This window comes from Abramis brama (assembly GCF_963993115.1).
Source record: "Abramis brama genome assembly, chromosome: 1".
Lineage (NCBI taxonomy): Eukaryota > Metazoa > Chordata > Actinopteri > Cypriniformes > Leuciscidae > Abramis > Abramis brama.
Genome location: NC_139963.1, coordinates 28,585,612 through 28,611,594, shown reverse-complemented (window position 1 = coordinate 28,611,594; position 25,983 = coordinate 28,585,612). Strand labels below are relative to the sequence as shown.

Genomic DNA, 25,983 nt, shown 5'->3' with positions numbered 1-25,983 from the left:
GTAAGGATGTGTCATCATTCAGAGTATTACAGCACATAAGATATTTGTGAACAAAATTAAACTGTATAAACACAATGGATAACAAATAGCCAAGTAGAAATGCAAACTTTTGCAGAGTGGAAAAATTTAGTTTCTGTTGGACAAAAAGAAATAGAACAATAGAAACAATGGAACAATAGAAAGTGCATCACAATTGTGACCATATCCACCTTGTGACATGGCCACATAAAAAAATGAGTGACCTCACCTGTTGATGCTGTATTTGACAATGAACTGCAGAATCAGACACACTTTAATATCAACTGCGGAGTGAGATCGCACTCTAAAATCAAGACTAGCTTACAGTTTTAATTGGCTCATTGCATGCTAGTGTGAGGGAAGTGATCTCTTAAGGACTTGAGAGTGAAACCTTTAATAAACCTCTTGAGGTTGTGAAGCTGAAAGCAAGGCTTTGTGTTTCTATTCTGCATATCTTGCTGGGTTGTAACAGATTTCTGATATTGTATATGCAAGTGAACTTGAATATAGTTACGACTGATGATGGTAAAGCTTTATCTCTAAATGTACACAAACCTCTGAAATTTAAAGATTTTTACTGCTCTAAACTTTGACAATTTTCTGCAAGTAAAAATAATTTCTTGTCAAATTTTCTAGGTCTGAAAACATTTCAGAATTGTTTTTGAATTGCCAGCATATAAAACTATCAAGGATTTTTTACCACAGCCTCCCAATTTGGGGACTTTTCTAATGTTTGGGGAAACTGCTGAGGAAGCATTTTGTTAGCACTTTATTTTAGCCCAGTTCCCCATGTACATACTACTACTTATAGTAATTGCAATAACTAATAAGTAATAACTAGGCACTAAGCCTGAATCTACCTCTAAACCTAACCTTAACCCATGTATTTACCAGTACTTTCTTAGGTAAAGAACTAAGAAAACTGTAAACTAAAATATAGTAGTGTTAAATAAAGTGCAACCAGCATTTCATATTACCCTGCAACCTTGATGGTTGGAAGATCTAAAAAAAAATATTTGTTTCCTCAATCTAATAAAAGGTACAATTCATATATGTTATGTCATTAAGAAACTATTATGTAACTTTTTATGTAAATCCTTTAAAAAAAAAATCATAAATCATGCCTCTATGTTATGCTGTCTTATAATTTCAGTTGATAGAAGACATCCTGCAGTATAATTAGGTGCATTACATTTATCCCATTTCTCACTGCCTAGACCCTAGAGGACGACTTAAGAAAAACGTGACATACTTAGCTGGGCTGCATTACCAGAAAAACAACCCTAAACGTGTATTTGGCATGAGCTGGGCCGCCAGGGGGCGCCGTCGTGTGTTTCTCATGGTCACCCGCTCTGCGTGCCGCTGTTGTGCGCATTGAGAGTCACTCTCCGACTGCACGACGGAGGAGAGACTCGCTGCAGAATGTCACGAACCGAACAGATGCACGAAAACCCTCCGGTTTAGACAAAAGGTGAGTTATCTGCATGAGCCGTACTATTATTTCTTAACTAACCTACCCTTTCTGCTGCATTAGCTTCAAAGGGTCTCTGCTCTGTACACAATGTGCCATGATCTTGCGCCATTGCGTTTAATGCGATCAGCGTACAGCTCATGAAACTGTGCTGATGGTGGAAGAGAGCCGTAGAGCACAGGTATTGGTAATCGAGGATGTTCGTTCCGAAATGGTTTTGTTTTTAACCAATTGTAGCAACTATAAAAAATATATTGTGCTTTGTTCTGGACAGGCAATATTTTAGCTACCCAAGACTTGATCAACTTCCCATCATCGCCTACTAGTGTTTTGTTTTTGAGTTGACAGCACGTTTTGTTCTTTGTTTTTGAATTTTGGCTGTTCAGTGGTGTTTTTTTAGACTTAAGGATAACAGCCATAACATTTTGTTATGCATAAAGTGCATATTACTCTTAATGTAATATAACTGAAATGTTAGTAAAATATTCTGATGTAGATTAGAAAGTACGGCTATTAAGTGACTTGACTGACAAAAGGCATTGCCTGAATTCATTATTTTCAAAGTAGATATGTTACTGTTTGCAAAACTAGTGGTGTGTTTCCCCACGTCTCAACAATCTTGTTTGTATATACTGGGGTCGGACCATGAAACTGAAACCACAATAATTTGTCAGTATGGTGTAGGGTCTCCTTTTGTGGCCAACATACAGCATCAATTCGTCTAGGGAATGAGAGATACAGTCCTGCACAGTGGCCAGAGGGACTTGGAGCCATTCCTCTTCCAGAACAGTGCAGGTCACTATGTGATTCAGGTGGAGGAAAACGTTTTCTGTCTCGCTCCTCCAAAATACCACAAAGTGGCTCAAAAATATTTAGATCTGGTGACTATGCAGGCCATGGGAGATGTTCAACTTCACTTTCATGTCCATCAAACCATTCAGTCACAAGTCTTGTTATTCATATTGGTGCATTATCATGCTGATACACGGCACCCCCTTCAGGGTACAATGTTTGTACCATTAGGTGGGCAGTAACAGTCCGGGTGTTAAGCCTATTTGGGGCTTCTCCACACTGTAACCCACATGGATGTGGGAAAGACTGTGAAGGTGGATTCATCAGTGAACAATACATGTTTCACATTGTCCCTTTAAGACCGCTTCTTTGACAGTCACTCCTGTTGGATGTGGTTCGTCCTATGTGGTGGTATGCCGACATTACCCTGGATACCATAGCTCTCCATACACCACAGAGACTTGCTGTTCTGGTCACAGATCGAGCCAGCGAGACAAGCACCAACAATTTGTCCTCTTTTGAACTCTGATATGTCTCCCATTATGTTGTGTGGATTGCAATATTTTATATACAACGTGTGCTATTGCTCTGCTAATTCAACCTGCACACTCCGCTTTTACTGATGATATGTAAAATCAGTGAAGACTGGCTACCAGGCCGCGAACATGTAGGCGTGAAACCTCCAACACTATATTGGCCAGTGTTTCAGTCTCATTATCCAACCCCTGTATATGTGAAGGGATGTGAAGGTGTGGGATAATATCTGTTTGGGTTTTGTTTTTGTTGCTCTAGAGATGATGGACTGCACTTTTCTGTCTTTTTTTCAGTCTTATAACACAGATGAAATAAAATGAGCATGTTTACACTGATCAGAAACCCATTATGGAGTATTATCATTAGCTTCCTGTACCTCATAAATGTGTCAGGCCAACATGAAGGTCAACTTTGTGCTCACAGCTGATTATCTGCTCTCTGTTGATCTTTATCTTATGGATTTTCCTTTCTGTGTTACTAGCCTAAAGCTGTCATTTGTTCTAGCTTTTGCCAGTTTTGTAGGAGATAGCACCAGTTAATGTAGTTAAAAATCTCCAGTCCACAAGTTTTTTCCCATCTCTTGTATTCCATTATATCCAGTCATACGCCTTGTTAGATGTTGTACTCTCAATTTCTCTTTCATTTTAAAGGGATAGATTCTGTCATCATTTGCTGACCCTCATGTCATTCCAAACCCATATGACTTTCTTCTGTGGAACATAAAAAGATATTTTGAAGAATGTTCGTAATAGACCAGTTTTGGTTCCCATTGACTTCCATATGGACAAAAACAAAACAAAACAAAAAAGCAATGGAAATCAATGGGAACCAAAACTGTTTAGTTTCCAGTCTTCTTCAAAAAATACACAATTTTCATTTTTGGGTGAACTATCCCTTGACTCTCCTAACTACCCCAGTTGACACTGAACATGTTGCATGCTGAATGCATCCAGGCGGCACGTTTGGTGTCGGTCAAAGTCTCATGCTAGATTTGTTTTTCATAAGGTAGTTTACTGACTTCCGCAGGAGTAGTATAGGGTACGGGGAGGGTGACCCACCCCATCTGTGTTCTCAATAGATAAGATATCAATATGCTGTGCAGGGCCATTATAATCACGCCTGCCGCTAGGAGTTACTTTCTCTTAATATCCATGTTTATTTTTGCATAAATGCTGTTATTTAAGAGCAGATAATATTACGTTGTCTTGCAGAGGACTGAGAAGGCCAATAGGTTTCCCTGATGACAGGAGCTATAAAACAGGACCATAAAAATAAATATAATCTAAGCATCTTGGATGAATGTATTCATATCCCCTCTGTTCTGTCTTTCAGGTGGGCCGACAGGATGGGGGAAGGGCCTGCAGTCAGGCCTTTGGCTGCTATTACGCCCGTGCAGCAGATGCTGGCGTCTGGCACTGGGGCTGTGCTAACATCTTTTTTTGGTGAGGAAAAGAATTGGCACAATCATTTCTCTATTCAGAGAAAATTCTGTTTTTACTGTTATTTCATTTCCTTCATTTGTCCAGTTTTAGCTGGACAAAACATTTTATCAAGAGTAAAAGAGTAAACATTTTATCAAATACAAATGTTTTAGGATTAATAAATTGCATAGGGCATTAAATTCAAGAAATTATTAATACTTTTATTTTTCAGCAAGGGACCCTTTAAATTGATTTAAAGTAACATTTATAATGTTACAAAATATCTGTTTCAAATGAATGCTTGAGTTTTGAATTTTCTATGTATCAAAATGTATCAGTTTCCACAAAAATATAAAGCAGCGCAACTGTTGGTATTAATAATAAAAAATGTTTCTTAAGCAGCAAATCAGCATATTAGAATGATTTCTGAAGGATCATGTGACATTGAAGACTGGAGTAATGATGCTGAAAATTCAGCTTTGCATCACAGGAATAAATTACATTTAAAGGGTAACTCTCGCCAAAATGCAACCTAGGGTCTTTTTGTTAATCTAGTGGAGATCGACTATGTTTGACTGACAAAATGCCGGCGGACACAGCTACAGTGAGTTGTTTAAAATCTTTCTTTTTAGTAAACTGTTCTCTAGTTATTGTTCTCAATGCTCGAGTTCATGTGTAGAGCCTCTGGTGATACTTCGAGCAAAGTTTCATGTTGTGTCGAGCCTTCTTAGTGTTTTAAAAATAGCGATTTTTGATGCTATCATAGTAGTGCCCCAAGCACTCCCATTCAAAAGGCAATTGAAAACGAAAATACGGTCAAACTTAAAAGTGCCGTTTCCATTATAATTATGCTTTTAAACGAAAGTTTGCCTCGGGTAGATTAACAAAAAGACCTTAGGTTGCATTTTGGCGAGAGTTACCCTTTAAAATGTATTCAACAGGAAACCGATTGCAATAATATTTCCCAACATTAATATTTCACTGTTTTCTTATCAAATAAATGCAGTCTTGGTCAGCATAAGAGCCTTCTCTCAAAAACACAAACAAAACCTTACTGACCCCAAACTTTTGAAGGGTAGTGTATGTTGGGATATAATTATGTTTTTCTAAAGTAACTGGGTTGAAGGGTTTACAGTTTAATTAGACATTTCAAGTTTTGTGCCTGTGCTAGTGTTGTGCTTTATATGTAGAATCAAAATCCTAACTTTTATACAAGGCTAAACCTTAATTTTTCTCTTTCTTTTTCTCCCTCCCCTAGTCACACCACTGGATGTAGTGAAGATCAGACTTCAAACCCAGCAAACTCCCCTCTATCAAGGTACAGATCTCAAGCAGCTCTTCAATTCTTGATCACAGACAGAATGTCAGATGATTGAACAGTAAACTTCATGCATTTTCTCTTGACATTATACAAGTCACACCAGTTCAATATCAGTTCCAGTGTTTCTACAACCAGTGCTTCAAATTTCCCTTCAAATGCTTCAAGTTAGAATAGATCCAAAAGCTGGTCTCATCTGAGGAATTATCATTTGCTGCTGTACTCTGAATGTTTTTTTTTCTCTTAAAGCTAAGTGAATATTTTCTGTGCCACTAGCATTGTAAAAATCACTGATTCCAAACAGGTTTTTCAAACACGCCATGTCTTCCATTGTTTGCTAAACTCAGTCCTGCCCCAAACTCTCACCATTGGTTGAGTCGGCGTCATGTTGGGTTGGTCAGGGTACAATTAGAGCTAATGTTTTGATAGCTACAAATGGCTTACCCGCTGCCTAATAAGCTGAAATAAAATAATTAGAACTACTTGAGCTTTATTAACAGTGAAAATGAAGCTACACTAACGTTAAAAAGATTGGGGTCTTTAAAGTTGGCATAAAACGGAAGTAGCGATAATCTTTTCTTCCCTATTGTGACGTGTATCCAAGTGAAACGGCTTCTCGAACTAGAAAAGTGTGGGTGGGACTGCTGTGATGTCATGTGAGTGACAGGTTGATCCCGCCCTCACGCCATTAAAGACGTCATCAGAGAAGACAAGAGATGTCACTGCAAGAGGGAGAGGAACTTGTTTTGGTTACCAAGGCACATGAATAATAATAATTAAAAAAAAGTGGGATAAATCATTTATAAGAAGTCTCTTTTGCTCACCAAGTCTGCTTTTATTTGATTAAAAATACAGTAAAAACACTAACATTATGAAATAGTATTTAAATTTTAAATTTCAAATGGAAATCTTTTGTAGCATTATAAATGACTTAACTGTCACTTTTGGCAAATTTAATGCATCCTTGCCGAAGCCAAACTGACCCCAAACTTTTGAACATTAGTTTGTATCTAAAAACCTGCTGTAAGCCTTTGATAACACAGACCTCATGCTGTTTTGCATTTGCTATATGCACTATGAGCTATCTTTCTCTCTCTCTCTCGAAGCACTAGCAGCAGATTCAAGGCCCTGGGCTGGGGTCATCCGCCCTTCAAAATGTGAGTATGTGAAGATGAACTCGCATCTGTGATCATGGTCCTCTCCCAAAGACCAGCAGCTTGCTTCACTAACTACCACTTGAATTACAAACACATTCTGCAAAACATCTAAATCACATAGTGCTAACAACATTTTGGCTTGTATAACTCTTCTCTAAAGGGGTAAATGCAATGACACGTGTGCACAAAACACCCCAAGAAGTTGAAAAATGCATTCAGAAAATATTTCGGAGGTCTACTCTGCTTGAATATAAATGTTTATTCAGTGTGTTTATAGCAGTGGACCATTTACTGAACTCATGAGGACACATTAAAAGCCATGCAAAGCAGATCTACCTTGAACCTGTCTTGCGTAATGTCCAAAAATAGTAGGGTTGTTTGTGCCAAGGCTGGAATTGGTTAAACTGTCGCGGCATGGTCAATGCCATGGTCACTAATATTTATAGAGCCTCTTATCTAAGACCTCGGACAGTCCTAATCACCAAATCCTTTGAACTGAATGCAGATAATTTTTCAGTTATTATCAGAAAAGTCTTGCTTGGAAAACTCAAGTGTCACATGGCTGTTATATGTCTACAAATACAACAATATTTGTAGACAGTCATTGAGGTTACACACTGCATAGACAATTAATTTTTTCTTTTTTCTTTTTGTTGTTATTAACTGTATTGTGGCAGGCATTTGGATTAAAAATAATGGCATGCATGAATGAGGAGTCATTCACAATCAGATCAATAACATTCATTTACAAAATAGATTGGGTGAATATTCATTGAATGTCGACTTCAACTCATACATGTACAGTGTCAGTGTACAGTTGCTGTCCCAACTTTAACCAATCATACTCAGTTTCTACTCAAAGTGCTAAAATAGCCAATTGCAAGATTAAAAATGAGGTGTTTTGTAGTTGAAAAGTTCACAAAAATGTTTTTTTGATGTCTATCACAGTCCCTTTCAAGGAAAGTTCTGTTCACTTGGCGGCCATATTTGCAACACCTCTAGGCATCTATTTCGGGCATCCAAGACCAAGTCCTATCTACTTGAATGGGGGAATCCTGAACTCTCAAGAACTGCTTGCTGAACTCACAATTAAATAACATATTTCAAATCAGCAAACAAAATCTGACATGAACTGTCCCATAAATGTTGTTTCTTATGCTCAAATAGCATTAAAAAAAATAATATTTTTTCAGGCTAAATGCGAATGCGCAGTCTTAAGAGCGAGTCTCAGAACAATAGCGGTTTCTAAAGCAACCGAAGCTTCTAACGGCAGCTGCAGTGACGCGATGACTTTATCAATCAGCGATTGGGTCTTTTATTTTAGAAGGCGGGACATATTGCATGTTGCCCTTTCTCCCATTCATAAGTAATAAAATAGAGACAAAAACTTTAGATATACAAAGAGAGGTATACTCCTGAGTACTTGGGTGCTTGTGGCCATTGGCAATGTATTTGCAGAAGTATTACAAATAAGGTTTACGCTACTATATTTTCTGGCTTTTTAGGGAAATGTTTCCTCTATTGTAATGGGTTGATGGACCACGTCTATGTGTGTCAGAATATGTCAAGCTGCTCCAGCTGGTACAAAACCCCCACCCATTTCAGTGGGACCGTGGTAAGAATTTATTCGCACATTTACAAATTGTGATTTCAAGTTTTTTGTAATGACACGTTCATGATTAATTTACTTTTTGTTTTTCAGGATGCATTTGTTAAGATCACACGTAATGAGGGGATCAGGTCTTTGTGGAGCGGACTTCCCCCCACACTGTAAGTCCAGCATCATGTCAGTGTACAGTTACATATAAACTGCTTGACTTGCATACTTTAATTGTACTTCATCAGTTTTATAGGCAGAACTGTAACCGGTGCTATCAGATCTAGTCTAGTCCTGTTTTAGTGTGCCTCTATTTTTAAAGTGTGTGCTGTAACTGCAGCTCATTCGAAAGACTTTGATTCAGCTGTTGCTAAATGTAATGACTTGTAGTTTTGTAATTAAGTTAAGTTAAGATTTAAGAAGAAAAATTAAGATTTTAATTCTGTAACTGCTTTGACAGATTCAAAGATCATTGAGTGAAGGATTCTTTAGGATTCAGACAGATAACTCTCAGATAACTTAGTCATTAGTTGTGAATCCGACTACAGTGGTCATGCTGTTTACTGAATAACTGAAATGCTGTGCAAGCGTATTTAACTTTGTAAATTTATAAATAACATGTTAATTATTAAACGTATGAATCAAGTTGACTGTAAATAATCTTTTTTGGGGTCAGTTGACTTGAGCGGATAGCCTGACAAACCAAATAAAAACAACTCTGAATCCTTGAAAATGACACACATTTGTAATTCGTGCACAAGCTGTTTTCTGTGAATGCTCATTGGTGTGTTTGTTTGAAGGGTGATGGCGGTTCCTGCCACAGTCATCTACTTCACCTGCTATGACCAGCTGCGAGACTTCCTGCGTTACGGCATGGGCTATCAAGGGGACCATATTCCCCTTATAGCAGGAGGGTTAGCGAGATGTGAGTATTTACTCGTCCTTCCTGTCTCATACAAGCATCTTTTACAAGACTGCAGTTTTGGAATGTGTATTATGAAGATCTTAAAATGATATAATGTGCATCCCTAAACAAAGTTGAAAACCTGCATAATAAATCAGTTATTGGCATATTTAATGTATCTGTCACTATTGGATATTTACTTATGCATTATCATTTCCCTGCTTTTACCTTTAGATTTGCTGCCATATATATATATATATATATATATATATATATATATATATATATATATATATATATATACACAGTACCAGTCAAAAGTTTTGACACACCTTCTCCTTTTTTCTTTATTTTTATTATTTTTAACATTGCACATTTAATACTGAAGACATCCAAACTGTGAAAGAACACGTTTGGAATTGTGTAGTAAAAAAAAAAAAGTGTTAAGCCAGCCAGAATATGTTGTATATTTTAGATTGTCTAACGTACCTACATTTAGCTTTGATGACAGCTTGGCACACTCATGGCATTCTCTCATCAGATTAATGAGGTAGTCACCCACAATGGTTTTCCAACAATCTTGAAGGAGTTCCCACAGGTGTTGAGTACTTGTTGGTTGCTTTCCAACTCATCCCAAACCATCTCAATTGGATTTAGATCGGGTGATTTGTGGAGGCCAGGGGTCTCATTTATAAAACTGTGCATAGGATCCTTACTAAAAATGTGGCGTGCGCCAAAAAATATTCAGACTTATAAAATCGTTCGTACGGCAGAACCTGTGCAGAATTCACTTTATAAATCCCAGTCAGCGGAAGATTGTGCGCACATGTGTCTCCACCCCGAAATAACCATATACAGAGCTTACAACGTCTAGTTTTACTATGCAGATCCTCATCTGCATATCATTTGCATATGATTATTCATCCACATGATAACGTTTAACGGTACAAGACATTAGGAGACTATGAAATACGGATGTGCCGTCTCATTACATTAATAAAAATCATTTAGTAGCCTATCCTTGCCTTGTTTTTGTATACATAGATCAAATAGTGTAAAATACATTTCAGATAAAGTTTTTCTCAATCTTTTATACTGGCCAAATTGAATTTTTAATTGATTTATATTTTTAATGGAAATAGATAGGCTTTGTGCATTATTTGCACGAAACTATTTTCTCAGACAATCTGCTATTATCATAAGCAATTATCTCTGTAGTTAAAACATTAAAACACAGCATGCCAGAGGAAAAGTTTTCAAAAACATCGCATCCACAACAAATATTTCTATTGATTTGAATATATAAAAGTTGTAACTTCTCAGTAATGATTTCATGTTTAAGTGTTGAACTCCATTAATTTGAATGGCATATTTAATCTAAATGTTTATATCAGAAGTAAAACATAGTTTAAATCATTATTTTATTTATTTAAACTGTTATTTGCGTCAGTTTCACTAAACGGCTCAACACGCTCGCTGGCGCGGACATTTAAGAAGGGATGGATATTTGCTTCAAGTGATCGCTGCAAAATGCTGTGGTAGCCTTGCTGGTTAAGTGTGGTCTCAATTTTAAATAAGTCACCAAAAGTGTCACCAGGAAAGCACCCCCACACCATCACACCTCCTCCTCCTCCTCCATGCTTCCCTGTGGGAACCACACATTCAGGAACTGTCAGTTCACCCTCTATACGTCTAACAAAGACATGGTGGTTCTCTAATGTCCATTCATTGTGTTTTTTGGCCCAAGCTAGTCTCTTCTGCTTGTTGTTCTTCCGAAGTAATGGTTTCTTTGCCGCAGTTCGACCATGAAGGCCTGACTCACGCAGTCTCCTCTGAACAGTGGATGTTGAAATATGCCTGCCACTTGATCTCCGAGAAGCATTTACATGGGCTGTAATCTGAGGTGCTGTAAATCGGCAGTTTCTGAGGCTGGTAATTCTTAGGGTTGTGCCAATGAACGATATCATCGTCCATTGTGATGGCTGACCGACATCACGATGGAGAGCCGCCATCGTGATGCCACACCCCCCACCCTGTCAGATCAGCCCAGTCTCACGGCAGTTCGTGAAATTGTCACGTAATTTAATCTATTGATTTGTGTACACGGACACGTTTATCTGTTTTTTTTTTTTTTTTTTACGTGATGGTCAACACGAATCCGTAGCATTAAGAGCGACTACGGTAGCGAGTAGTATGAAAGGCAGAAAATCCGGTTGGTTGGGGTGGTGGATGGGTCAAACAATACAGGACTTTCACCTAGGAGACCGGGGATCGTGTCCCGCGTGTCAAGTTTCCTAAACCCAACCGTCCCGTTGTTCTCTTACTAAACCCAACCGTCCCGTTCTTCTTTTCCTAAACCCAACCGTCCCGTTGTTGTCCCGCGTGTCATGGAAATGTAAGCCCACCCACGACCTTTTCCTTAACTTAAGGGGCAGTGTTCATTTCACAGAATTCTTCTGTGGGCCCATCACGGAATTTCTCGGCGATTCTTGCAAAGCTGTACACAGCTTCTCTGCTGCAGCCCGACTGTGCAACCTATTGGAAAGCCCAGATGAGTAATTAGTTGGCTTAGTAAAATAACGAAATTATAGTTTTTAAATAGAAAAAAATATTTATGTAAAGAGATATAGTAAAATAAAAAGTGTTTTACTGTAAACATTGTCAACTGCCAATTTAGGGGACATCGCCCAACCCTAGTAATTCTAATAAACTTATCCTCTGCAGCAAAGTTAGCTCTTGGTCTTTCCTGGGACGGTCCTCATGAGAGCCAGTTTCATCATAGCATTTGATGGTTTTGGCAACTGCACTTGGGGATACATTCAAAGTTCTTGAGATTTTTCGGATTGACTGACCTTCATTTCTTAAAGTAATGTACACGACACCATTTTCAACTAAAATCTGAACTTTTTATGCGTTTTGGCTGTTTGTTTACACTACAACGGCGTTTTGGGTGCCTGAAAATGCAAACTTTTGAAAAGGGGTTTCAAAGTGCACATTTTTGAAAACGGTCTCCGTGTAAACAACAAAAATGCTAATCTCTGAAGACGATGACATCATGCACATGTGTATTACGTGTTCAGTCTACAGTGTTTCATCGCCATGATTCATTTATTTTATTTTTTTTGCTACATAATTCCATACATGTTCTTTCATAGTTTGGATGTCTTCAGTATTAAAGTACAATGTTGAAAATAATAAAAATAAAGAAAAAAAACTGAAGGAGAATGTGTTCAAACTTTTGACTGGTACTGTGTATAAATACTACCATTCAGAGGTATGGGGTTGTAAGATGTTTTTGAGAGAGTTTCTTATGCTCACATTTATTAAGGCTGCATTTATTTGATCAGAAATACAGAAAAACAGTAATATTCTGAAATATTACTTTTTAAAATAAATGTTTTCTATTTCATTATATTTTAAAATATAATTTATACCTGTGGTGACAAAGCTGAGTTTTCAGCATCATTACTCCAGTCTTCAGTGTCACATGATCCTTCAGAAATGATTCTTAAATGCTGATTTAAGTTCAAGAAACATTTCATATATTTGTTAATGTATAAAACAGTTGTGTTGCTTAAAACCAGTGAGAGAGAGATATATATATATAATTTTTTTTTTTTTTTTTTTTTTGACGATTAGAAAGTTCAAAAGAATAGCGTTTATTTGAAATGGAATCTTTTGAAACATGTCTTTACTATCACTTTTGATCATTTTAATCAAATAAAAGTATTATTATAAAAGTATCGACCTCAGTGCTGCATTTGACACTGTCGATCATAACATACTTCTTGACAGGCTGGAAAACTGGGTGGGGCTTTCTGGGATAGTCCTAAAATGGTTCAGGTCATACTTAGATGGGAGAGGTTATTATGTGAGTATAGGAGACCATAAGTCTGAGTGGACGTCCATGACATGCGGAGTCCCTCAAGGCTCAATTCTTGCGCCACTCCTGTTCAACCTGTATATGCTCCCAATGAGCCAAATAATGAGAAAGAACCAAATTGCTTACCACAGCTATGCAGACGACACACAGATCTACTTAGCCCTATCGCCTAACGATTACAGCCCCATTGACTCCCTGTGCCAATTCATCGATGAAGTCAACAGTTGGATGTGCCAAAACTTTCTTCAGTTAAACAAAGACAAAACTGAAGTCATTGCGTTTGGAAACAAAGATGAAGTTCTCAAGGTGAACGCATACCTTCACATGACCCCTAGGGTCAAACAACTAAAAATCAAGTCAGGAATCTGGGTGTGACACTAGAGTCAGACCTTAGTTTCAGTAGTCATGTTAAAGCAATAACTAAATCAGCATACTATCATCTGAAAAATATTGCAAGAATTAGATGCTTTGTTTCCAGACAAGACTTGTGAAACTTGTGCATGCTTTCATCACCAGCAGGGTGGATTATTGTAATAAACTCCTCACTGGCCTTCCCAAAAAGACCATAAGACAGTTGCAGCTCATACAGAACGCTGCCGCCAGAAAATATGAACACATCACACCAGTCCTCAGGTCTTTACACTGGCTCCCAGTTAGATTTAGGATTGATTTTAAAGTATTATTACTGGTATATAAATCATTCAGTGGCCTAGGACTTCAATATATTGCAGATATGCTCACTGAATATAAACCCAACAGATCACTCAGATCACTAGGATCATATCAGCTAGAAATGCCAAGGGTTCACTCTAAACATGGCGAGTCTGCTTTTAGCTATTATGCCAGCCGCAGCTGGAACCAGCTTCCAGAGGAGATCAGACGTGCTCCTACAGTAGTCACTTTCAAATCCAGACTCAAAACATCTGTTTAGCTGTGCATTTACTGAATGAGCACTGTGCCGCTGTACTGTATTTTATTTTCTAAACTGTTTTAATTATTCTTATTTCTTTTTATTATTTTAATTTCTTCTATGTAAAGCACTTTGAATTGCCATTGTGTATGAAATGTGCAATATAAATAAACTTGCCTGGCCTTGCCTTGCCTATTCATTTCTTATAATTACTGATCACAAACCTTTGAACAGAAGTATATACAGTATTAAATGTAATCTTTAGTAAATCTCAAATTGTGCATTATAATGTTGTAAATTCACATTTAGTTTTTTAAATGATTGTTTTAAATGTTGTATTTTAGACAAAAAAAACCCCTGCAAAATGTTGATGCATCCCCAGTTTTGTACTTTTTTTGAGTGTTCTGTTTGATCGTGACTGCTGTCACATTATTGATGTCTCCTCTCTGTGCTGCTCAGTGGGAGCAGTGTCTGTGATCAGTCCTCTGGAGTTGGTTCGGACTAAGATGCAGTCCCGCAGACTCCCATACAGCGAGCTGATGGTGTGTATCCGCTCGGCTGTGGCTCAGGATGGCTGGTTATCTCTCTGGAGAGGCTGGGGTCCCACTGTCCTACGGGACGTGCCCTTTTCAGGTCAGTGACCTGTACATTCTCTGGCAACGGGATGTTCCACAGATGCAGTGCTTGACTGTTTTTTTCCCCCCCATTAGCTCTGTACTGGTTTAACTATGAGCTAGTGAAGGCACAGCTGTGTGAGCGGTACAGTGCACCACAGACCTCCTTCACCATCAGTTTTACAGCCGGGGCCGTCTCAGGAGCTGTGAGTATCCCAGTATCACCTCACTCTCAAAAGCCAGATATAATTGATGACTTTTACTTTATTTTAAATGACGCATTAAAAGAAGGAACTCAATAGCTGTAAATTAATATGGATGAGTTTATGAATGATTACATAAGACTACAGTGAGAAAAAAGATGAAACAATGTGAACAGAGTGTGATATCTTATCTGGCCTGACTGATTAACAATAAAGGCTTTTTACGTGAGAACAAATGCTGGGTTGACTTCTGTCCCAGATGAATATAGGACACGTGTGAAACTGATCTTTTGCATTGAAATTTTTGCACTTAACTAATGGTCAAGTGATATTTTGTGTATTATCTTACTACATGCTTAAAACACTACATAGTTGAAGTCCTTTATAATGGAATTGGATTTGCAGTGATAATAGAGTTGTATAATTGTGAATATAACCCTATAATTAAATTTCTCTTCTGCTCACCAAGGCTGCATTTATTTGGGGAAAATAAAATAGAAAATAAATGTAATTTATTACTTTAATAGCAAAGCTGAATTTTCAGCATCATTACTCCAGTCTTCAGTCACATGATCCTTCAGAAATCATTCTAATATGATGATTTGCTGCTCAAGAAACAATCAATGTTGAAAACAGTTGTGCTGCTTTGAATATTTTTCTGAAAACCATGAAATCATTTTATCATGCAGAACTGGTCTCATCAGAATATCAATTTTCTTTTTGACACAGATTGCTGCAGTTCTGACCCTGCCGTTTGATGTGGTGAAAACGCGCAGGCAAATCCAGTTAGGGGAAATGGATGCTGTCGGAGGTATAGCAGCTTCTGTATTTTCACCTGTTAAAGGGGAACTTGGCAACTATTTCAACTTAATAAAACCATTTAGAAATCATTTGGATGGTTAAATAAATATCTGGTGAAAATGGTGACTTTCCCCGCTCCCCCCAGCGTTCCCATGCGGAAAGCCAACCTTGCAACATGGGGACTAACGTCCCGATAAGTTGGAAGTTTCCCTTTAATATGTTAGAAAGAGTGTTGTAATTCAACCTGAAGGTTGAGTGACATGATCTCATAGATGAGACATAGGACACTTTTAAAAACAATTCAGTGCTCATTTTAGTTACATTTTATCAGGTATCAATTTCATGACATTTTGACCTTTCTCAGCAATCTCTATGAAGAAACCGGCCTCTACATGGAACATGATGAGGAGTATCTGGATTGACATGGGATACAGAGGTTTGTTTGCAGGTAAGCTCTAATTTATACAGTCTGCACACTTCCCTAAAAGCACAATGTGCTCTGATTGGTTGGCTGGACCAGTGTGTTGTGATTGGTCAGCTGATTCAAGCTTGTTTCGGAAATGTCACGGCCCTTACCATAACGGCAAGTTTCAACACGCTATTAACGCAATTCAACCAGGCCAGCCTTATTTAAATTATTTAAATGAGGAATATTGTGACATGTTCGTTCCGAAAACAGGATCAGATTTTACTGATATAGAGAATAACTCCCTTTGGAGTCACTTTGTGCTTTGTAACTTTGCAGACCTTTTCCATGCTCAAACACTACAGACTAAAAAAAAACATTGAAAATGTTACAAAGCATAATAGGATAAGGAATTTTCTTTTTCTTTTTTTTTACTATTTCTGGCTGAAACAATGTTTTGGTTCAGGACCGAACTGGATTAGAAATTACACACCATGGCTTTAACTTTTTATTATTGAAACAGTGATATTGTTGTATACATTCAATAATCAGCTTTGCTTTTTTTCAGGTTTCCTTCCAAGAGTGATCAAAGTTGCTCCCGCCTGTGCAGTCATGATCAGCACTTATGAGTTTGGGAAGACTTTCTTTCAGAAGCATAATCTGGATCAGGCGAGATGCGGTCTTTGAGATGGGCGAGAGGACCTGTGGTTTGTCCAGGATCTAGCCCTGACGAAGCTGAGAGGGAGTCATTGTCAGCTACTGCAAACACTGATGACTTATACCAGCTTTGTAATGAGGTTTGGGGGTTTTTTTTTTGTTTTTTTTATATTTTTTTTTATGAAACTCTAATTGTTGGGTGATGTGCCTACTGACTGGCACAAGGAATTATAAGCTGTGAGACTTTAACTAATACTTTGGGACTTCAGTTCATGCACAATCCTCCCCAAACCCTGTGATGCCTTAGGGAACAATACGAAAGCATGCTGGCAGAAACACTACCTCCCCACTAATGCCCCACTTATTGAAATGGCTGCTGGTTGGGTGCAACATCCAGGTTGTTAAATCTGCAGTGTTTAACTTGAGTCCCTTTTATTAAAGAGACAGTGCTGCCCTCTGCTGTTCATGTTGAGGAAACCTCAGAACGAATGGATAAAATAGTCAGTACTGAGCTTTACTGTCTTTTTCAGCAGGGGAAAACAAATATTAAAAAATGTTTTTATGTGATTTTTTTTTTTTTTTTTTTTTTTTTTTCAATTTTAATTATTCTTATTTACAAGACTAGTCATTTGTATGGGCACTGTTTTTTTTTTATTAGTATTATTTTATAATTTTTTTGCAAGGGATGTCCTAGTGTGGTGGATGGATCTTTGCTCTTGTCCTATGTACTACACCTGCATTTAGTTCCGATACAAACAATATCTACTTTTGTAAACATACTGCTGACTTGAAATGATTAGACAGTTCTCACATTTGATCTAATAAAAGACATTTAAAAACCACTTCATCTTATAGGTTTTTAGCCGACTTTACGTGCATCATTTCTGTGCATTTACTGAAGCATACTACATAAATGTGTTATAGATTGCATTTCTGAGTGAATGTGAGAGAAAGTATCTAAAAAATAATTGAATATGTCTGTGATGGCCCTTGTGGGATGTGAGCAGAATGATTGTTCACTCAAAAATAAAAATTCTGTCATCGTTTCCTCAACCTCATGTCGTTCCATGCCGTGATACGGCTTTCATTTTTTGCAAGTAACACATCAAGAGTTACCCAGCAGCAGAATGTTTAAATGACTGTTTTCTGTACAATGAGAGTGAATGGTGACCACAGCTGTCACCGGTCCCCATCCACTTCTACTGTATGGCCAAAATAACAATAAAAAAATAGTTTGGACACTCTGCTAAACATCATCTTTATTCCACTCTAGACAGACATACAGGGTTGGACCAATGTGAGGGCAAATAAATAAATGATCTAATTTTAATTTTGATGGGAACTACGGTAAACTTGGTATGATTTTATATGATTGCATTTGTGTGATTTGTTTATAGATTCATCTCACTCCAATATAATTCATCTGACACCATTAAAGCTGTTATTCTTTAAAAGTAGAAGTCTTTATTAGAACTGATAGGAACATTTAGGATTTAACCTGAATGCTAACAAAAGTTTTGATTTCTTAAGCTTTCAACATTATCAGTGTAAAAGGAATCTTTAAAGCAGGCAAAGTTATTTATTACGTAACATATTTAAATACAGACATTAGAATGGAACAACATCCTGTATAGAACAACTTGTAACAAAAGACCCACTGCTGTGCAGGAGGTGGTGTGCGGGAATGGCAGGGTTAAAGCCTTTCTCCCCGATCAACAGTTCTCTTTCCTTCTTATACCCTGAGCAAAGCATTGTTAAACATGAGTGGAATACCAACACTAAAGGCAACTGACAGGAAACTAAAAGATATGGCAACTGATTGGTGATCAAGAGGGGGAGAAGAACATTAACGTATTCTCCTCAATGCATGTTTAACCCTCGTGCACTGTTCGATTTCTGTGTGCATCCTTTTATGGAGCGGGTCAAATTGACCCTAATTGGATTCAATACAATTCCTCAAAAATCACACTATGAAAAACAACAAAGATTCAGGTACAAACTGTAAACTTTTAATATCAACATTTGTCAAACATTACAAAAAAATTATATCTGAAAATTTGATTTATGAAAATGTTTTTTAATAATTTTTTTAAACTGTTTTGTTTTGGCAAAATGTTAAAATAAATTTTTTTATTTATTTTATTTTTTTACATTTTATGCTTAGAACATCATAACTGAAAGATTACATTTCGCTGTATAAGGAAAATAATGTTTACTTTTCCTAAGTTAACTTTCCCTAGTTTCCTAAGACCTAGTTCCCTAGTTTCATTCTTTTTCTGTATCTTCAACAACATTTTCCTCAATCTCTGAAACATCCTCTAACTCTGAAACATCTTCATCTGTATCAGTATCACACTCAAAAACCTGTGAAATTACTTCTTTTACTGTCAATCTTTGGGAGCTCATTTTTCCTGCTGTCTATGTCAAAGTCTCATGCCACACTGAGCAAAAGTGTGGGAAAGCTCATTATTCACTCACAAGGGAGTGAGAAACAAAACATAACAAAAACATACATCAAATAGAAGAAAAAAAACTTTTTTTTGGCTCTGCGAAGCTGCCTTTGAAGGTTTGGTTAAAAGCTTGGTATTTCAGATATATTGAATATAGAAATGAGAGCTTATTTTACTCTCTGTGTCTGACAAAGATTTTCGTCTGTAATTTGCAATTAATTCTGAACACCGTGATTTAGCTTTTTCAAGTGTGTTTGGTTAGGGTTAGAGCACTTTTAGATACACTTGCACTTTAGAACTGGAGTTGAAGTGCCCTGACATACATAAAATAAATGTTTTTATTTTTTGTCTCTACTATTGCTTTTGAATAGCTGTCAAATTGACCCGCGAACATCACAAACGTAATAGTAGCCTACTTTTTTTTTGTATGTCATAACACATCAACATGTTGAAACTTTGCATGCATGTTCATGATGATAAATGAGAAAAAGCCACAACATATCAAGAAAAACAACAACAAAGGTTTAATATTATTTCAGCTTGAAAAAATAAATGATAGCTCATTTTTACCATCTGTGACTGACAAAATATTTTTCTGTATTGAAATAACTGTGAAAAAAGCTCATTTTTAGCTTCATAAGGTAGTAAAAAAAAACTAAATAATAAAATATAACCAAGAAATTGTATTATTTTGGGTCGGTACAGTTGCATTAGAGCGTTAAACTATGAGGGTCAAATTGACCCGCGAACATCACAAACGTAATAGTAATTTTGTTTGTATATGTCAAAACACATCAGCATGTTAAAACTTTGCATGCATGTTCATGATGATAAATGAGAAAAAGTCACAAAATATCAAGAAAAACAGTATTTCTAACAACTAGAAAATCTGAACGGGTCAAATTGACCCGTAACATAACGCAAGGGTTAAGCAGTAGGACCTAGATTGTACATTAGATACTCTCTATTAAGTTCACCACCTTTCAGTTCAGTTTATAAGCTGTCAGATGAGACCAAACAAGACATAGTTATACATTAGAACACAGTAGTAGATATTTAATAGTATAGTAGAAAGCACATGTGTCCTGTGAAGCAAATGGTACAGATGTGTCATTGAGGTGTGATCGACTCAATGAGTGTCCCAACAGTCCTCAACCAGCATATTGATGAAGCCATTGCACTAAACAGGCATTAGCATACTGTGATGAAGAAGGCCATTGTGCCACGTTTAATTCACATGTAGCTTACATCTTTAAAGGGATTTCTGAAGAAGCCTACTAGTACTAAGGCAGTAAAGAGTTCTACCCATGTTCGCTCAGCCCTACAGCAACCTAGATTTTCCGTCTAAAAATTGTGCAAAGAAAAGAAACATTAAGTAAGATGATTGGTTGCATATTATAGCTTTTCTTATTTGTGTTTGACATTAATCTTGGCACAGAAGGAATAAATGTGAAAATTTCACATCGTATGGACTTCACCTACATTGAGCACAATGTATTGCTCACCAATAGATGGCGACGCCACTGAGGATCGTCACGTACGAGACGCGTATGCCGTGACGCACACGCGTATTCGGTGACGCACACGCGTCGAACGCCCGTTTTGCTTTAAAAAGAAGCACCGCCTCTCAGACGGTCTCTTTCAATCGGACCGGAGACAAAATGGTGAGTGCTTGATTCTTTTTCACAATCCAACCTGAATCAAAGGCATCCTGCTTATTTTAGACTCATCATGTTCAAAATATTACACATAAAAGGCAAACGACTGTTTTGCTGTGTTTATAGATTGTAATTAATCTCTGCGGCTGAGTTTTTTGCACATGGTGTGTGTGATTGACCGTAGGGGAAAATGGCCGCATTCTTCTCTGCTTTGAGCTTTAACACAAACGATTTGACTGTTTTTAGAAACACGAAGGCATTAGTTAAACATTATAATCCTTTCTGATTGTTAAATTGGCCTTTTCTGAGTTTCATTGTTCTCATTATGGTTTATCTTTACGCGGTTCTCTGTAGGGCCTTGCCTGTCTCTTGAGGTGACCAAGTAAATTTTACAGCCGCAAGTTAAAGGTGCAGTCAGTAATTTACGCTGCAGTTTATGCTCTTGGGACCCAGAAATAGACTATTGTCCTCTGTAGTGGATTTTATTTAATGAATTTTCTAAAATTGTTTGTCATGAATCAACAATTCAGTAAAATATTATGTTTAATCAATATGATTGTTACAAAACGGGGCATTCATTTTCACGTCCACTGTAGAAGCATGACTTGCAGCATGTTCTTTAGGCATTCTGGGAGACAAGTGAATGTGGAAAGAAATATCAATATTCCTATGAAATATTAGGTATGAAAATGTTGCTCATTACTATTTCCGTTACATTTTGCCCCAAGAACACAAGTAAATTAGATGCATTGTATGGGAATACCCATTTATGGACATTTTAACCACATATTGCATGAAGTAAAATGGTTTATCAATTTATTGTTATCTTTCATAACAGCAACATAATCCTCTTTATACAAAGTTTGGTTTTTAAAAAAAAATCATCAAACTTATTTTAACCAACTGAGTCTTGGTGTCCACTACAAGGGGACATGGCATAACATGAATGAAATAGTTTAGTAGTTTTTCCATTTGTTTCTTATACTTTCAACAATGTAATGATAAATTTAAAGACTAAATTTAAAACTTTTTAATTTTCGCATCTCATCATGCCCAAGATTATGCAAGAGTAGTGCAGTGGAATGGGGAAAATGCATTCTGTTTGAGCCGGGCCTCTTTATGAAATTAGAAATTGCTCTTTATGAATGAAGTTTTAAGTTTGTATCCAGCATAATTACACCAGTTGTGGGATTTTACAGATGATGTCAGAACACTGGGAGTTTTCACATTCAAAACTTATGAATATGATGCTGAATAACTTTTTTTATTTTATTTTTTTTAGTCTCACCGTAAATTTTCGGCCCCACGCCATGGATCTCTGGGCTTCCTGCCACGCAAGAGGTGTAAACGCCATCGTGGTAAGGTGAAGAGTTTCCCTAAAGATGATCCCAGCAAGCCTGTTCACCTGACTGCTTTCCTTGGCTACAAGGCTGGTATGACCCACATCGTCCGTGAGGTTGACAGACCTGGCTCAAGTGAGTTACATTTTAAGTGTTCAGATTTTGTTGCATGTAGAAAAGTGCTCTACTTTGCCTGTAGTGTGCCTGCCAGTGATGAAATCCTCGACGGGCGGACATATTTGGGCTTCTAATCCCTTGCTGAATGTCGAGTACTGAGAGCAGTTGCATAATAAAGTCTTAAACCTGCATTAAGTATAGCTTGGTGTTTAATATCTGAAGTCTAATTGTTTGCAGCTAACTAGCTTGTCCTTGTTCTTAGAGGTCAACAAAAAGGAGGTGGTTGAGGCAGTGACCATTGTGGAGACCCCTCCCATGGTTGTAGTGGGTGTTGTTGGATACGTCATGACCCCGCGTGGCCTGCGCTCTTTCAAGACCATCTTTGCTGAGCACATCAGTGACGAGTGCAAGCGTCGCTTCTATAAGAACTGGTAAGGCTTGGTTTTGAAAAGTATGATTGCTTGCATGTTTAGTCTGGAGCTAATAGATATTGGCCAGATTAAACCGTCACGTTTTCCTGAGCCATTCTAATGTGTCGGTGTGGTGCAGCTCCGCTCAGGTGCCTTGTGCCCTGATGAGCTCCGGGCTCCTCTGGCCGGTGGAAAGGGCTCCTTAGAAACCGTGCCATGAGCCGAAATTACCCATTGCTGTCGACGCCTCCCCTTTACCATGAGGAAGGGCAAAGCAGCTATGCCCAGTCTCCTTCCACTGGCCCACTAGGCTATGAAGGGGCTGTGCCAACCTTTCTTTCTGCTTTTCCCCTGCCCTCATCTACCACGGTCAGGTACAAGTCCAAGAAGAAGGCCTTCACCAAGTACTGCAAGCGGTGGCAAGATGAGGAGGGCAAGAAGCAGCTGGAGAAAGACTTCGCCTCCATGAAGAAGTACTGCCAGATCATTCGCATCATTGCCCACACACAGGTGTGTTTTTAACTTGGGGGGTCCTATGAAATCTCTTTCCCCACCCCCACTGAAGTTATGTTCAATTCAATCTTATAAAATGTAGTTACTTGCTTTACAGTGAAATTGAGCATTGTCAAGCTGGGGCGTACACAGAACTGTATAAATTTTAAAACCTGGATTAAAGTCTTGGTTGTATGATTACTTTTCTTATAATTGGATGTTTTGTCATGAAGATTTACCAAACATTTGTCTGTAGATGCGCCTGCTGCCCCACAGACAGAAGAAGTCCCACTTGATGGAGGTTCAACTGAATGGTGGCTCTATCGCTGATAAAGTTGACTGGGCCAGAGAGAAGCTCGAGCAGTCTGTTCCCATCTCTAATGTCTTTTCTCAGGATGAGATGATTGATGTTATCGGGGTTACCAAGGGTCATGGATGCAAGGGTAGGTGGATAGCTTTTTGTTCAACATCTGTCCGTTCCCATGATTTTAATGTTGACTTGACAAGCATTGTGCACATAATGATGAAAGACATGGATTAATCGCGTCAGGCATGGCGCCCGAAACGCATGAGGAAACTCCCATGCTGCCTTCCTTCTGACAGCACACTTGCCATATTATAAGCAAATGAGCTTCAAAGAGGCCTTTTCTGATCAAAGATGTGTTACTGTAGGTGTGACGAGCCGTTGGCACACAAAGAAGCTGCCCCGCAAGACCCATCGTGGACTGCGTAAGGTGGCCTGTATTGGAGCCTGGCATCCTGCCCGTGTGGCTTTCTCTGTTGCTCGTGCTGGTCAGAAAGGCTACCACCACCGAACTGAGATCAACAAGAAGGTGAGGCCTCAGAAATAGACTCAAGTGTTCCTTCGGCATCGCTTTTGTGCGTGTCTTCTCTTACGTAATTTTTATTTTATATTAGATCTACAAGATTGGTGTGGGCTTTCACACCAAGGATGGAAAAGTAGTTAAGAGCAACGCCTCTACTGATTATGATCTGTCCAACAAGAGCATCAACCCCCTCGTGAGTGTCTAGATGTCTATCTGATGTGGTTTTTGGTTACTTCAGACTATGTAGTTGCTTTTTAAACTAACTCTTGTGTTTCCCTAGGGTGGATTTGTGCACTATGGTGAGGTGACCAACGACTTCCTCATGCTGAAAGGCTGTGTGATCGGAACCAAGAAGAGGGTTTTGACCCTGCGCAAATCTCTTCTGGTCCAGACCAGCCGCCGTGCTCAGGAGAAGATCGAACTCAAATTCATCGACACCACCTCCAAGTTCGGTCATGGACGTTTCCAGACCATCGAGGAGAAGAAAAACTTCATGGTGAGTGTGTGACAACTTTGACTCTGGTTTCTCGCTGCACCCTCTCAGACTGCGGTCTAAAGATGTTGGTCAGAATTAGGCCTGGGTCTACAGCAGGGATGGGCAACTTCGGTCCTGGAGGGCCACTGTCCTACAGAGTTTAGCTCCAGCCCTGAAAAAAATCACCTGCCTGTAATTTTCTAGTAATCCTGAGGACCTTGATTAGCTTGTTCAGGTGTTTTTGATTAGGGTTGAAGCTAAACTGTAGGACAGTGGCCCTCCAGGACCGAAGTTGCCCATCCCTGGTCTACAGGGTTTGTCAGTGCATGGTGAGACTGACCTGACTCTCATCGCCGCTCTGTGGTTGATGCGCAGCTTAGCTGGATCCTTTAAAGAAGCTTTAATTGGTAGCATTTAGACCTCTATCCCATAGAGATCAAAATTCAATGACATTGCGCATACTTGGTTGCCTGCAACTGACCTGAAGTGACAACCTTAGCTGAAGAATGTAATGAATCTGCTGACTCATGATCCTAGGCACATCAGTGCACTGTTCGTAACCTGTTTCAGCCAATCAGTCTGAGATTTGGGTTCCATTCCAGTGCAAAATTAAAACTCGGTGAGGCAGGGGAGTAGTGCCTCCTTTGTGCTTTCTCCCTGTTCACTCTCTGATGACATGACTCCAGTTGTACTTTTAAAACATGCAGTAATTAGTCTCAAATTTGATTTAGCTGGTAACAATTTTTTTTTTCCTCTTCTCAACAGGGACCCCTCAAGAAAGACCGTCTCGCCAAGGAGGAGATGGCATAAATGTGCTCGTCCTCTGCTCTGTCTGGTGTTGTCATGCAGTACTGCAGAGTTTAATAAAAATGAACAAAAAGATGTCTGTCTTTGTTTTTAATATTAATTTATAGTCCCTCTATATAGTTCAAATTTTACACTGAGCTGATTGTTCTAACAGGGCTCTTCACAATTGAATGTGTGACGCTTTTAATATTTTAATATGCTGATTAAGTTTTAATTTTTTAAACATTCCTCAGCCCAATGAAACATTTTAAATTGGCAATACCTAAAGTATGTTAAATTTTTCATTACTTTTACAGGACTAGAAGTTAAACTTAAAATGAGAAGCCTTAAATTGATGTAGCTGAAGATTGTAGTGTTACTGGTTCTTTAAAGGGATGATTCACCCAAAAATTAAAGTTCTCATTACAAACCTGTGAGACCGTTTCATCTTCAGAACACAAATGAAGGTCGTTTTGTAGAAGGCTTTCCGCCTGCACAACTGACACTTTGATGCTTCAAAAAATTCATATGGATTAGTTCTATGATCTCAGTCAATTTTCTGAAGAGACTTATTTGTTTTATGATAACCATAATTAAATTAGGCTTTTATTCATGTATAAACTTTGATCAGCAACCATAAACGGAAGCTCAAATATTATTCATTCTTGACATGCGATAGTGAGAATGAACCTCATTGTTCTTACAGAAGCTCAAACGTGCTGTATAACACGAGAATGAACCT

The 25,983-nt window shown here is 38.1% G+C and overlaps 2 protein-coding genes across 3 annotated transcripts; both read left to right on the top strand.

Moving 5' to 3' along the window:
* Positions 1–1,366: 1,366 nt before the first annotated feature.
* On the top strand, positions 1,367–17,528 carry slc25a39 (solute carrier family 25 member 39). Of its 2 annotated transcripts, XM_084123254.1 has the most exons (12): positions 1,367–1,489; positions 4,148–4,257; positions 5,495–5,554; positions 6,661–6,711; positions 8,217–8,326; positions 8,414–8,481; positions 9,109–9,233; positions 14,465–14,638; positions 14,716–14,825; positions 15,552–15,633; positions 15,988–16,071; positions 16,598–17,528. In XM_084123254.1, the coding sequence occupies exons 2-12, from the start codon at positions 4,161–4,163 to the stop codon at positions 16,714–16,716; spliced, it is 1,080 nt and encodes a 359-aa protein (XP_083979380.1). In that variant the 5' UTR covers positions 1,367–1,489; positions 4,148–4,160; the 3' UTR covers positions 16,717–17,528. The 2 variants fall into 2 exon arrangements, with proteins under 2 accessions (XP_083979380.1, XP_083979381.1); XM_084123255.1 differs by lacking the exon at positions 6,661–6,711.
* Positions 17,529–20,674: 3,146 nt separating this feature from the next.
* rpl3 (ribosomal protein L3) lies at positions 20,675–25,337 on the top strand. The gene is made up of 9 exons (XM_084123095.1): positions 20,675–20,800; positions 22,077–22,269; positions 22,514–22,682; positions 23,036–23,171; positions 23,410–23,596; positions 23,826–23,986; positions 24,072–24,173; positions 24,261–24,476; positions 25,221–25,337. Exons 1-9 carry the CDS (start codon positions 20,798–20,800, stop codon positions 25,263–25,265), a joined length of 1,212 nt encoding a protein of 403 aa, XP_083979221.1. The 5' UTR covers positions 20,675–20,797; the 3' UTR covers positions 25,266–25,337.
* Positions 25,338–25,983: the final 646 nt, after the last annotated feature.